The 13,709-nt window shown below is 53.6% G+C and overlaps 1 protein-coding gene across 1 annotated transcript; it reads right to left on the bottom strand.

Moving 5' to 3' along the window:
* Positions 1–849: 849 nt before the first annotated feature.
* LOC8038298 (toll-like receptor Tollo) lies at positions 850–6,165 on the bottom strand. The gene has a single exon (XM_029966062.3). The coding sequence runs from the start codon at positions 5,952–5,954 to the stop codon at positions 2,379–2,381; it is 3,576 nt and encodes a 1,191-aa protein (XP_029821922.2). The 5' UTR covers positions 5,955–6,165; the 3' UTR covers positions 850–2,378.
* Between the last annotated feature and the right edge of the window lie 7,544 nt (positions 6,166–13,709).

The raw sequence follows: 13,709 nt of genomic DNA, 5'->3' as shown, positions 1-13,709 counted from the left end.
GGCACAATGAACACTCTGCGACAAAATGAAACATTTTATCGCGGTGATGACAGCCCAATGGTGAGCCATATATGTTTGTTTGAATAAAACAACCACGCATTAAGCAACAATTGGAGGATAGCTTAAACGATCAGTCTCATAGCGTGAGTGCCTATAGAGAGGGGATATTTTGGTTGGGATGACGGAAACTATGTTATGAATAAGCAGAAGCAATCTTTTTGCTTCCGAAACCGTTGCTACATATAATGGCATACAGATCGCAGTGGAGTCTTAACTAAATTCAAACAAAACGTACACTGAGGCCACTGAGGTGCCTGGAAACCTTAGCATTGGGGACAGACATTCTGTCTTTCATGCGCTCTCTAAACTCCACCCAGATCAACTTGGCCTTAAACTCTGACAATGCAGTCTAAGCGAGATCGTAGATTAACCGCATCATCGTAAGAACGAAAACTGAACGGCTTCCGCCTCTTTTTACAGAAACTAACATCTTAAGAAACCGAATCAACCATTTGTGTCTTTTTTTAAACTTGAAGATAGTAATGTTGTGCGACCAGTAGACAATATCTCGTGCCATCGCACCCGAGCTCTTCACGCCCCAGGTTCGAGTTGTTTTGGCCAACGACATAGGTATTGTTTTTGTGACCGAGGGGGCCACAAGCCTGCCGGTGTGTCGGCACTCAGAACTCGCTACAGAGTAAGTAATGGTTATCCAGGTTTGCGATTCATCGTTGACGAACCGCTAGAAGAGACCACGCATAAGCAAACGATGTGCTTAACAAAAATCGATTGTTTCCACCAGGAAGGGTGGTTCGAAGTACAATGAAGGAGCAAAACAACACGGGGATCAACGTTCTGGAAAATGTTGCGACACTTTTATTTATTGCCATAAAAGGATTTTTTTTTTGTCTTCAATTTCAATTTTGTATTTATGGTTCATCTCTTCTTTTCGCTGCGAAGTTTCAAAGTCACGCTATAGGATATTTATTGTTCATTGGTTGGCGCTTTCTCCTTTATTTCAAACCACGTTTTTTTCATTTTTTTTTCCATTGGGTTTGAGTTTTACCAGAGAAAGTGAGAGAGACACCAGGGAGAAATTGGGGGCAGAGACTTTGTTCGTAAGCACAGAGGTACAGAAGCCAACCATGGGAGAAATTTGTTGTTCCTAGGAAGTACGCCAACGTGGCTCTATACACAGCAGTGGCTCTCAACGCGTAACACACTCGGGACCCGTCTTCTTCGTTATCACACTAAATATCCCTAAATTTTGCTTTGTTTTTAATTACGGAAAACGAAAAAGGCGGCTATGCTAGGTGACGATGCCAGTAAAAAATGTTTTGTTTACTTTAAAACTCGAGTGGGAGCATATAAAACTGTGGTCAGATTTACGCTTTGGAACTGAAGTTCGCTTTTACATGTCATCCTCAATTGCATTTAACATAATGGGGGTGTCGTTGATCTCCATCGATCGAACCTAACGCCTAAGGCGTTGAAATGGTTGACATTAAATAAGTATAAATAAATAGGATAGAAATTTCCTTAAGACCTTGCATTTTATATGTTGTTCTCATGTGGACAAATGCTGGCTCCTTTCCCAAGATGACTTTTTCAAAGCCTGCGCTTCGGCGCACAAACCGCTTCGCCAGTTTCACAACAAACTGCATAGGATTTATACATCACAGCTTCAGATCGCTTCATCTCGCAAAGTGGCGGTATCCGCAGCACTAAGTTCTTGTCTTCTCATTCGTAGTAGTCGTAGAAGAAACTGAGAACACTTTTTGGGGGGAAGTAGGGACAGCAACGAACTTATAAGTTACGAAAGAAAAAAAAAAGGAACACACTATATTACAATAGACCAACTATGTACAGACAGTTCTCGAGTGTCGTTTGCCACCAGTTCTCGCGAAGCGCCACGCCGCAAGAAAACAAGGCGCGCTATGTTTAAAAGAGTTCGTTCAATTTGGAAAATGGAGAGTTCGTTCCCTTCTAAAAAGCGGACACACAGTTCAAGAAGTTCGCTGGCTCGCTCACTCGCGCGCTCCCCGGGCGAGGAGGAAACAAAAGAATTGTTTGTTTACCTGCAGGCGGTCGTGTCAGGGAGGAGGAGATTGAATTTGGGGGTAAACTTGACTTAGATGAAGGGGCTCTAACCCTCTCGGCTCAAATCCTCGCACGCACCCGGCCGGTCCGTGGATGTATCCGTTCGGGGGTTCCAACGGCCGCGAGCACACTGCGGCCAGGGTCACCTCTCGTCATCACCAGGGAAACACACAGCACGGGAGTCGGCGCAACACACGCACGCACTGCGGTCACTATGCACAGGAGAAGTCTCGAAGGAGCGAGCTGTACACGTCCTGCACGGGGGCCGGCGGCGTTCGTCAGATGTGCACGGCGACGCTGGCCACGTCGCTCCTGCTGCCTGGGACGCCCGGCTTCCTGTGGCGCGTATCCGGCATAGCGTAGCGTAGCTTGTCCCAGAACCTCTTCTCTCCCCAGCGCAGGAAGGTGCTGGACTTGAGCCAGATCCGAATGTCCGGGTCGAGCTCCTTGTACGATACCCTGCCCAAGAAGATGACCACCAGTCGGTGGGTGCAACTGTGCAGCACCTCGTGATGGGCCGACTTGAACTCGTAGCGGCACCACTCGCTTTTGAGGAAGTGTTCCGAAAGAATTACGATAGTCCGCCGGCTGCTCTCCACGGCCTCGGTGATGGCGTCCGTCAGGTAGCCGCCGGCCATGGGCAGATCGCGGTAGTGAAGGCACAGTCTGTACGGCGGCTGACCGCACTCTAGCTCGGGCGCCAGGATCTGGGCGACGAACGCCTCGTCCTTCTTGCTGTACGACACGAACGCGTCGAAGAGTTTCTCTTCTTCGGCGGGCGCCCGTTGGAACATGCGCACGCCGTACTTGGTGTAGAACCAGACGCTCAGGTGGCGCCGGTACACGAAGGCCAGCACCACGATGCACACAAGAAGCAAGAACAGGGCGGCCAGTACGACCAGCAGGGGTACGAGGTCTTCGACCTGGAAGTGGCGCACTAGCGTCGTGGCTTCGGACACGTTGGTACACGACGTGGTGTTGAGCTCCCAGAGCGGCAGGGCGGACGTCTCGTTGTGCACGCACTGAATGCTGAACAGGTCACGGACCAGCTCGGCGCCCTTGTTCTGCAGGAAGTCGGTGAACTCCTGGGCGAAGTGGCAGTCGCACGACCACGGGTTGTCGGCGAGCCGGACGTCGTTTAGCCGCGGCTGGAGCTGCAGGTTCCAGATGGCCATCTCGAGGATGTAGTTGTGATCCAGGTGGAGCACTTCAAGCGACTTGAGCGGCACGAAGGTGGCGTTATTCACGTGCGTCAAGTGGTTGTAGGACAGGTAGAGCTCTTTGAGCTCTCCAAGGCCGTCGAACTCGTAGCCATGAAGGGTGGCAAGCCGGTTCCGCTCGAGACGTAGCACTCGGAGAGTGCGGAGTCCGCTGAAAGTGCGGTTGTGGACGGTCTGCACATTGCTGCTGTTGAGGTAGAGGACCTTCATGTTCTTCCGACCGATGAAGGTATGGCTAGACAACGCCGGGATGTCGTTACCGTCCAGGTAGAGCTCGGTTACGTCCATCGGGAGCTGCTTGGGAACGGCGATGTGCGCCCTTGCACTGCAGTCCACGATGTTGGTATTCCAGCTCTGGTCGTAGTAACAGGTGCAATTATCTGGGCATACCATTTCACAGTCGCAAGCATCAAAGTCGCAGCAGTGGCACAGCGCGAAGCAGTGGTTCCGGTAGCGGCAAAGGAACTGCGACGAGTGCGCCTTGACCAGCGGCAGCGTGGCTTTCCTTCGAGTGAAACTCAGATGACATACCACGTCGGCGAGATCAATGACGCGCGGGTACTGCCGGGAGTCGTCCAGGTTGCCCAAGCGCTGCAGCCACTCCATGTGGCAGTCGCAAAGGTACGGATTACCGGCCACCATGAACTGCGGCAGCGGACGGGTGCTGGGCACTTCGCTCAGCCGGAACATGGTCATGTCCAGCGTCTCCAGCCGGTTCTCGGTGAGGTCGACTCGCGTGAGGTTCTGCTTGCCCAGGAACGTGAAGGGCTGGATACGGCGTAGCTGGTTGTTTCTCAGGAACACGATCTCAATCCCATTGGGCAGCGACGACGAGTCCAAGTCGGTGAGCCTGTTGTGCGACACGTCCAGCGTCCTCAGCTTGAGTATGGACTCCAGCTCAAAGTAGTTCCCCAGCGCCTCTATCTGATTGTCGTGAATGTCCAACCACTGAAGCCCGATGGGGATGAGCGCGTAGTCGAACCATCGCACACGGTTGGCGGAGATGTTAAGCATGATGAGGTCGTGCAGGTTACTAAAAAGGCCGTTGACGTCGTCCAGGAAGTTTGAGTCGAGACGTAACGCGTGCAGGTCCGGGACGTCGTCGAACGTGCCCTGTTCGATGGACTGGATTCCATTGCGAGCCAGGTTGAGGATGCGCAGGGACGGCAGGTCGTGGAAGGCCCCCTGGCTGAGGTTGCCGATGTGGTTTCCCATCAGGTTCAGGCCGTACAGATGCCGGAGGCCCTGGTACGACGCGTTTTGGATATCCGTGATGATATTATCCGCAACGTCTAGGGAACGCAGGAACTGCAGGCTTTGAACCACCTTGGGCACTGACGACAGTCGGTTCCCGGCGAGGATGATCTCTTGCAGCGTGGACATATTGTGGAAAGCGTCCGAATGCAGTGACTCGAGCCGGTTGTGGTCCAGGTAAAGGCCGCCCACGGAAGACAGCCCCGAAAACATGTGCATGCCCACAGATTTGAGCCGGTTGTGGCTCAGGACTAGCGTGTGCAGGTTGTAGAGCGACGCGAACGCCAGGTCCGCAATTGACTCGATAAGGTTGTGCTGCAACTGCAGCGTCTGGAGACTGTGCAGAGACCGGAACGAGGATTCGTCTAGTCGCGTAAGCCGGTTGTGCGACAGGTCGAGCACCGTGAGCCGCGTTAGGTCGGCGAGTGTGTCCGGTCCCAGCCAGCCCGAGCTGAGTTGGTTGTGCGCGAGGTCCAGCGTGGTAAGCTGGTCCAGTCCGCTGAACAGACCCGGCGGTAGCGCGCTCAGCGAGTTGTTACGCAGGTACAACTCGGAAAGCTTCTCCGTGGCCTGTAAGAACCTAGGCGGGAGCGCCACCAACGCGTTGTGCGCCATATCCAGGTTCTGGAGTCGGGACAGTCCGACGAGGGCGCCTTGTTCGGCGCGCGCTATTTGGTTGTGGTCCAGCTTGAGCTCGCGGAGCTGCCGCAGAGACGCGAACCCTTTCTCCGAGAGAACTCGCAGCCGGTTGTGGGCGGCATCCAGTTTTTGCACCAGTGGAGAACAGCGCGTCTCGGAGAAGCCCATCCTAGCCACCTCCACGAACCGGTTGCGCGTGAGGTTGACCTGCACGAGCTGCACGAGCGGACACAACACCGACGGAGGAAGCGTGTCCATGTTGTTGCGGCTGAGGTCGAGCCTGACGAGCTGCCGCAGGGGAGACAAGCTGTCCGGCGACAGACGCAGCGAAAACTTTCCCCAGTCCGTGTTGTAGGTGCGGATGCTGAGATTCCGCAGCTCCGAGAGTCCCGCGAAGGCCAGCGGGGGCACCGTCTCGATCTTGCACCGCTCGATGGTGAGCGACCGCAGACCGCTGAGATGGCCGAAGGACCCATTGATGAGGTCGCTCTCGAAGAGCAGATCGTCGCAGCGCACAGTGAGCCTGGCCGTGTGGCCCGGCTGGATGAGGCTGAAGTTGCTCGGCTCGGGACCGCCGCTCAGAGTCCTCACGGCGCAGCTGAGGGCCACGCCAGTCGCGTCTAGAGGCTCCCAGCGGCAGTCCTCGGGGGCCACGTAGCGGGCCGCTTCACTGGGATGCACCGGGAACCACCAGACGAGCAGCAAGAGCAGCGGCAGCGCCCGGCACCACCGCCGTCTCATACCGGCTGCGGATGAGGAGCTCGGCTCGGTGACGACGACGACCACGAGGCGGAACACCACCGCATCGCGGGGCGCGCCGACAGCCTCCGACGTACTCCGAGGGGGGTCGAAGGCGTCCGACTTCTGGAGCAGGGGACGAAGACGCGTCCGACACCGACGATAGTCCTCGGAGAACTGTTCACTCACTGCCGCCGCTGGGGCGCGGATCGGCTCGACTGAAGCGCTGCGAGCCGGTTCGCGGCCAGGAGTGCGTCGGGCTCGGCTCACTTTGGGACGGCGGGGTGAGGCGGGCGGCTGATGCTCCGCCTCCGGGACCCCGCGGAGGTGCACGGCCGGTTCTCCCCTCGCCGCCGGAGTAGGACCGGACCGCCGCGCGCGTTGCCGGTGGGGGCCCTCGGTGACGCTTTTGGGCGGGGACGGCCGCTCTCTTGCTGGACCTGGAGAAATAGTTGAGAGGAGGCGGGTGAAAAGTGGGCTTTGTGCAACGCGTGAGGCTCGCGAGGAAGGGAGGGGGAAAGGGGTCTAAGGAGGGTGCGATCGAGGGGGGGCATCTCTCTTGTTAGGGCGGGCTGGCAGTCAAAATAAGAAACTGGCCGGGGCACACCGAGGGGGTCACACGATTGCGCGCCCGACGGAGGAAAGGAAAAAACACCTCCGGTGTGTGATGATCACGAGCCGTCGTCTTTGTTTCTTCGGGAGCCTAGCTCCGCTTCCGCTGCCTGGCGCCAACTTTGCTTCTTTTTGCGCATCGCGAGGCTCTACCTGCCGTGACTGGTTTTGTCGGCTCTGTTTGCTTTAGCAAGACGGCAGGGGAGGGGGGGCCTGTCTCGGGGCCTCATGAGGGGGCGACAGCCCGGGACGTGAAGTCCCCCCCCCCCCCCCCCTCCCTGCGGCAACAAGAAGGAATCTCTGACGCAATGAAGAGGTACGTGATTGGATTCACGTGAGATATGGGCCTCCTCTGGTGCGGGCTGTTTGATGGCGTCTGTGCCGGTACCCCCCCCCCCCCCCCCCCCTTTCCCTCTCTAGCTCTGCGTGTGTCTGGCCGGCGCAGATCAAAAGTGGCGGTCAACGCGCGGGAGACGGGCGGCCACCGCGTGCGAGCATGCCACCTTCGTTAGGGGAACAAGCCAGCCACTCTGTGCAGTCGGCTAGGCCGGGAATGCAGGTAGACGTGAGAAACGTTTAGCGCTGCGCTGTCTGACTCCGGAGATCCTATGGCGTCGCCGAAGCAAGAACATCTCGATCTGCTCCCGATGGTACACTGACTGTCTGCTCGTCGCACTATGGTGTGCCCCGCGCTATATGTGGTGTTATTCGGACGAAGGATTTGAGATGCTTGCACATTCGTTGAGGGAGATTATGTTCTAGTCCTCACAGCGAGAAAACGAAACGCGTGAGTGGTTCTCCCCTACCATTAACTTTCCAAGAGTGAAAGTTTGTGTTAAGAACCGTTCCCAGTTGGGTGCGATCATTAAAGCACGCTTCGCGAGCTTTATTACGAGATGTTGCCTGCCCCAGAAAAGAAGACGCTATCATGCTGCATCTTCGATCATATTAGTTTGTGAAATCCAAAAGAAACAGTTTCAACAGGTACACACAATCACTTTTTTTAGTTTTTAGGAATCTCTTCTGTGATACGTGACCTCGAAAACAAGCGATACGTAAGATGTTTGTGGGGCAGCCGAAACCTTTCTGACGACGTTGTACCAGTAATTCAATCCCATACTTATAGCGTCGATACTTTTTTGCGACAATAAAGCATAGTTCACTTTACTCTTCGCCTATCGATCATTTGCTCACGAATACAGTAATCATTTTCGGATTTGCGCACTCTGCCGCAAGATTAAAGTGTCTTAACCCTCATTTCGCGCTGTTTCCACATGAGGCACAAATGAAGTAGACTTTCAAAAGCCTACACATGCACGTCCACACGATGTTAGAACAAAGCGCCGCAAAATAAAACGGTTGTCCCGAACTTTCGTGCGCAGACTCCTTCCTTCACCACGCCGACCAATCTCTCACGTTGCGCCGCACGCTCATCCTTTCCCGCGTTTCCTAAAGCGCAGAGAACTTTCTTCGCAGCTAGGCCGCTGCACACCTCCTTAAACTCAGGAATATTCCGGGTAAAAAATAATGTAAAAAATAACAGCGAAAGCGAAGCAAAGAGGAGACTCCCAAAGTCCGCCGCCCACATCGTCGTGCGACGCTTTCCAACAGGAAGCGGACAGGCTCGGATTCGCTCGAGAGAGAGAGCCAGTCTTCCCGCGCGTCGTTTTTCGCCGTCGTCGTACTTCCCCCCCGTTCCCGGAAACGCGAAGGAGAAGCCCCAAGTCGTTAGTAAAGGGGCCGCGTTACAACAAGGCCGCGAAGCGACGACGAAGCAACCGCTTGCTCGCTAACCGACCCCGTGTTTGTGTAGTCTCTCGGGGAGACCAGACGCAGGACCGTCGGTTATCGCGGCGGTGTGACGAACGTCTCTCGAGGCTGAACGGGACAGGAAACCGAAATAGGAGCCGCGCAAGCAAGTGCAGCGCTGTAGCAGCAGCCGCGGTGAAGCGCTGGCTTGGGGGAGAGAAGGAAACGCACACACGTGTTCGGCTTTAGTACGTGCTTGCGCGTGCTTCGCGACGCTCCCGGGGTCTAACTTCCTTCGCTATTCTTACCTACAACGCGTGGCTTTTCCGTCGTCTCGTTAACCGTCCACGGAGAATTGGTTTTAGAACTCGTTAGACAAGGGAGAGAAAACTAGGAGAGAAGCCGTGTGACAGAAGGCAAAATTCCAAAATTGTCACCCGCTTGCGTTCTCTGTTCTTTCATGCGTGGGTAAGGCGTTTTTGCTTAGGCCACACATCCGAGTTCTGCTGAGACCAATCTCTCCTGTTGCTGTGTCGAGCCCGCCTCTCATAAGCAATTTCCCATCCGTCGCTTCTTTTTTTTCTTCCAATCTGGAGACAGGACGCAACACATGACGGCGAAGGGAACCTTTGGAATCTAGCAAACCGTCCGAAACGCACGTTGAACCATCCCTTCGAGTATCACTCCTTGTCGGCTTTCGGGGCCGGGTGGGGAGGGGCGCGCAGACGGAAATTTGGGAAGAACAAATTGCGCCAGCTGTCGCCAAGGAGAAAGAGCGATTCGGCGGGCGGTGAAACCCCGGCCGCCGAAGCTGCTTCTTCGACGGCGCGTAAAATTCCAATTAGTCGTACTGCCCCGAGCGGAAGCACCCGTGCTCATGCTTTAGGGCGTTGTAGACGACAGTTGGCCAAGGAAGGGGACCCGGCGGCCGGTTGGTTGAAGCGGGGAGCGTCTCGGTGTGCCTAGATTTCAGAGCGTTTCTAACTGCTAGATCAGAGTCACGTGGTTGAATGGGCCAGGTTCGCAACACGAGCCGAGCGACGGAAAATGCTTGACCGGGAATACATTTCACTCCGCAAAACTCCAATGACCTTGGAGCGGACAGCCTTCGAGTAGTTAGAACGGCTGGACGAGCGCAGCCTCGGAATTTTTCCCCGATTGAATTTGGAGGGGTGGCTGCCGCCACCTATCGTCGTCGCCAGCGTTCGGGACAGCGAAAACAACCACGTGGACTGCACGATGTGCATGTGCCTTCTCTCGGACGCGTTTTTTCCACCCCGATAGGCAAATATATGGAGCTCTAGGTACGCTATTCGAATACAAATGAACGGAGTGAAATGTATTCTCCATGGTACCTGACAACTGAACAGGCGCAGGGCGGGGCTTATTATGTTAATGCACACCCCTCCACAAAGCGCGCATGCGCACCTGCATCCAATTTGCGCAGGTGGCGTCCGCCATTAAAGTGCAAAACGCTTTCCATGGTTTGTCTCTTGAATCCAGGCTCTGTAGAGCGTCTCTGCGCGAAGGGTGTGTGCTGTGCCGAGGTGGCAATGGCTTCCCGCCGCTGACGGGGTGAGAGAGGGGGGTCCAGTCTGCACGGGGAGGGAGCGGTGCCGGGGTGCGCGAGACTTCGTTAATCACGGCCTGACCTCCGTAGTTAGCGAGACGACGACGCAGCCTGCGTGCCGCGCCGCTCGCGCGTGTAGACCAGCAGGCCTGGCCGTGACGTGGCGGTGCAGTGGTGACGGGCTTTTAGGTACCCTGTTGGGTCACTTGCCGAAATATAAACTGTCCACGCAAGAGTGACAAACTAATATCTCTCCTAATATATCCCCTATTTTTTTTTCTTCTGGGAAAAGGCGTGATGGTGCTTGCAAATATATTTGTAGACGCATTTTTAGGTGAATGTTTTCGTTAGAACACTTTTGCCCAAATATCTTGTAGCGCCCCCCACGAGCTTGTTGTGTGTGCACAGTCAACACACAACAACACACACAGAATGTGTGTGTCTGTGCCAGGCATAGCTGAGGATCTCTAGGAAGACCACACTCTCACCGTTTTGACAAGCATACGTTTGTTTCTCAGCGCCGTGAAATCTTTACGCATTTGCCCTTTTGTTTGCTCCGCGTCTCTTTTGTTTTTTCATTATTATAATAGAGGGGTGCGTACACAATATCAAACAACGAACAATATCTTAGCAGGTTAACGTTATTCGCAACCAAAACTCCCGTGCTACCATCTTGAAGTATCAGACCAGCGCAATTTATTGATAGAGCTCCCCATTAACGATGTTTGCATACAACGCAACACGAATAAAAAGTCGACAAAGAATCGGCAGAGCTGCGTATACGCTCGCATGACCTGATCTTCCAAATTAATGGGCAACGTTAGTATATAACCGAATCATTAAAGCCAAGAGACAAACGAACGTGGCGCCGTAAATCACTCTCCAAGTAAATTCTACGAAATGCAACCGTGTGACTGCATACCTTCGGAGCCGCCATCGAATCGTGTTAAAGTTACGGAGCTGTGAGCGGTAACCGGTTTTCTTGCCTTGCCTGTGAAATTGGAGGTGCAAGATAGCGACAACGAATTGACCAAGTTATTTACGACGTCTCGACGTCCCCGATATTGCCAGACCATGCGATAAGTCACTCGAGCTCAACCATTATTCATGCAAGGCAAGCGAGGCTGAATCCATCTCACGGCCTTACTACGTGTTCTTAATCTTCAGAGCTCACTGACGGCAGAGACCGTCCTCTTTTCTTTCTTGTTATCGTATTACTGTAGGGCAGGTAATGAAACACGTAGGTCGTAACCTACCCACGTTCACTCTCGATAGGCAAATGTCGTCTTCACGGCGGAGCGCCGTCAGGAGGCCCGCACGAATTCCCGTGCCTCGCACACATTAACTTGTGGTCAGAAGGGGAAAGATTGTCCACGTGAGGAAATAGATCTGGCTTCGACTCTGTGTTAACGTTGTAAGTCTCGACAAGTTAAAACTGCATGCTAGAGCGTTACCAGCTATTGTACGATGTTCTTCAACGCTGACAGGTTTAAGAAAAGGTGACTGATTAGGATCATGCTTCTTGCTTCGCGACTCGGTTCGGCATTGTTATTCGTTACTTCCGAATCTCATTGGTTCGGAGTGATGATGAGATGTTATGTACTCGTGTATCCGCGACGTCCCGTTCTTAATTCTTATAAGGTGATCAGTGAGTCAGTGACTATGCTAATGGCGGAAGACGTCGTGCAATACAACCAATCCGTGATTTGAAAACATAGTCCATGACGCGAACGCGGAGTTGGCTTTACTATGGCAAGTAGCGTGTTCTATTGTACATTTTAAGAGATGAGAAATTCACTCAAAGACGTGCCCGCGCATTCACTTTCCTGCAGGGCACTTGCAGAACCAGTCACTGCGATTTGCTGTAGGCACCGACGGCTTAAGAAACACGGGGCGTGACTTGTTATGCTAATTCACAATCCTTGATTCGGGATTGTCTCTTCGTCGTTCTTATGGGCCGCGGCGTCATTGGCTGTGTCGCGATAATAAGATGCACGGAGCTCGCCACCCCCTACGTTCCTTGAGCTGTCAGTGAGGAAACTGAACAAACGACGAGCCCCCCCCCCCCCCCCCCTCTCCCCTCACACACGCACAAAAACAACAAAAAACAAAGGGAAACAACAACAACGTTCTGAGCTGTGGCAGGGAGCATTACGTAAGCACCTGTAACGCCATGCTCAGATTCAAAGCGCAGAATACACACCTGTAGGTCAAAGCGTTGTTTCGATCTGCATCATTGGAGATGTTGGTTCCAATAGACGCGGCAGCGTTTGTCTAAAAAAGTGCTCTTCGGGGCTGTAGTACAAAGCAGACTGAAGGTATACAGACTCGATCAGCCACCCCTTGAGGTAACAACAAAGCCGCAGCGCCGAATTCCCGCCATCATTTAAAAGAAGGCCAACGCGAGGCACATATTAGATGCGAGTTTTCCTTAAGCTGTTGGTGTCGACGCTGTTGCCGATGCTCCGAGACGGCGAGCCACGGGACAGGCAGAAGCTCCCCGTGACAATTGTTTTCGACTCGCGCAAGAACGTTTTCCCTTGACAGGGGGGGACACGGACCTCTAAGCCCGTTTGGCAACAGTTTCACGTGTCTGGCGGTGCCGCGAAACACCCCAGCTGAGACGTGACACAGCACCGACGGGCAGAAAGACAGGCGTCCCCGTGCGCCAAGACTATAATACTACGTGTGAGTTTCGCGTGCTGCCAGGGCGGTGTCCCGAAGCGCTCATGACGCGGCGAAGCAATGGGCAAAGGCGCCTCGCTGCTTGACGCATCCGTCGTCCACGAGGGCGCCCCGGACAGACGGGAGACCTAACCTCTCGCAGTCGTGCGCCCGATCTCATGCCGCAGACCTAGATGCAAATGACTCGTCCGGGGCGTCGCGCACGTTCCTTGCCCCCGCTGTTCCCGACTGCAGGTTACGTGTGCGAAGGAGGCCTTGAATTACGCTCCTTCTCTGTGCCTGTTTCTTCGATGCTCGTTGGAGCTGACGGTTTAACACGCGCATCTGCTGAATGCGAACAATCCCCTCCTCCCCCTCTTAAAAAAAATATGATGTAAGAGCCAAGTATGTCGCTGTAGGTGTTACGCTGTGGACGTCAAAGCGTGTACCGATGCCTCGCGTGACGACTTTTATTCCGATACTTTTGTGCCTCGTGCGTAACGAGTCGGACACTCTAGTGACTATCAGATACTCCCCCTGAAACACTGGTTACGTCACAAAGCAGTGCCATCATTTGTTACTTACTATTTGTCGGGGTCTCCCTGAAATCACTGAGGGAACCTCCGCTACTTTCGATAATCCACCTTTATTTGAGCGAATGTGTCCAAAAGTTCTTTTTGGACACATTCGCTCAAATATTCCCTCCGAAATATTAATTTTCTTCTCTTAAAGGGCTACTCCACCGATTTTTTCATTGTCTCCGATTTGCTTGAAATTTTGCTAAACTAACCAACAAACATCGCGAAAATAGTATCCCAAATATTAGGTCAAAATGTTGTTTTTTCGCGAAGTTATTGAATTTACAGTTTTGGTCCTCACCGTGTTTTTCAAGCTCGAAGTCTCTACTGGCAACAATGAAAAAGTGACGTCAGTGGAAGGCAGGGGTTCACTCTTTGGACTGTAGATTTCGTTTTAAACTGATTCGAAGCAGTTTCATGGTGTCAAATGAATGCTTGGGAAGCTCGCTGCAGTACCCGCGCTCCAGCACGGAACAAATGATTGGCATATTCTATTTTTTGGCTGCTTGCTCGACTGGCAAGCCTGCCTGCTACTGACGTCACTGCCCTGAAAAGCGCGCGTATATTTGAATGTTGGTTGTTGCA

Source organism: Ixodes scapularis, unplaced genomic scaffold (assembly GCF_016920785.2).
Source record: "Ixodes scapularis isolate PalLabHiFi unplaced genomic scaffold, ASM1692078v2 PGA_scaffold2__306_contigs__length_199485367, whole genome shotgun sequence".
NCBI classification, from domain to species: Eukaryota; Metazoa; Arthropoda; class Arachnida; order Ixodida; family Ixodidae; genus Ixodes; species Ixodes scapularis.
The sequence above is the reverse complement of the archived record's forward strand: the minus strand, read 5'-3'. Positions and strand labels throughout refer to the sequence as shown.

Excerpts from the sequence above, each read along its gene's own strand:
- LOC8038298 (XM_029966062.3), bottom strand. The coding sequence starts at position 5,954 with ATGAGACGGCGGTGGTGCCGGGCGCTGCCGCTGCTCTTGCTGCTCGTC.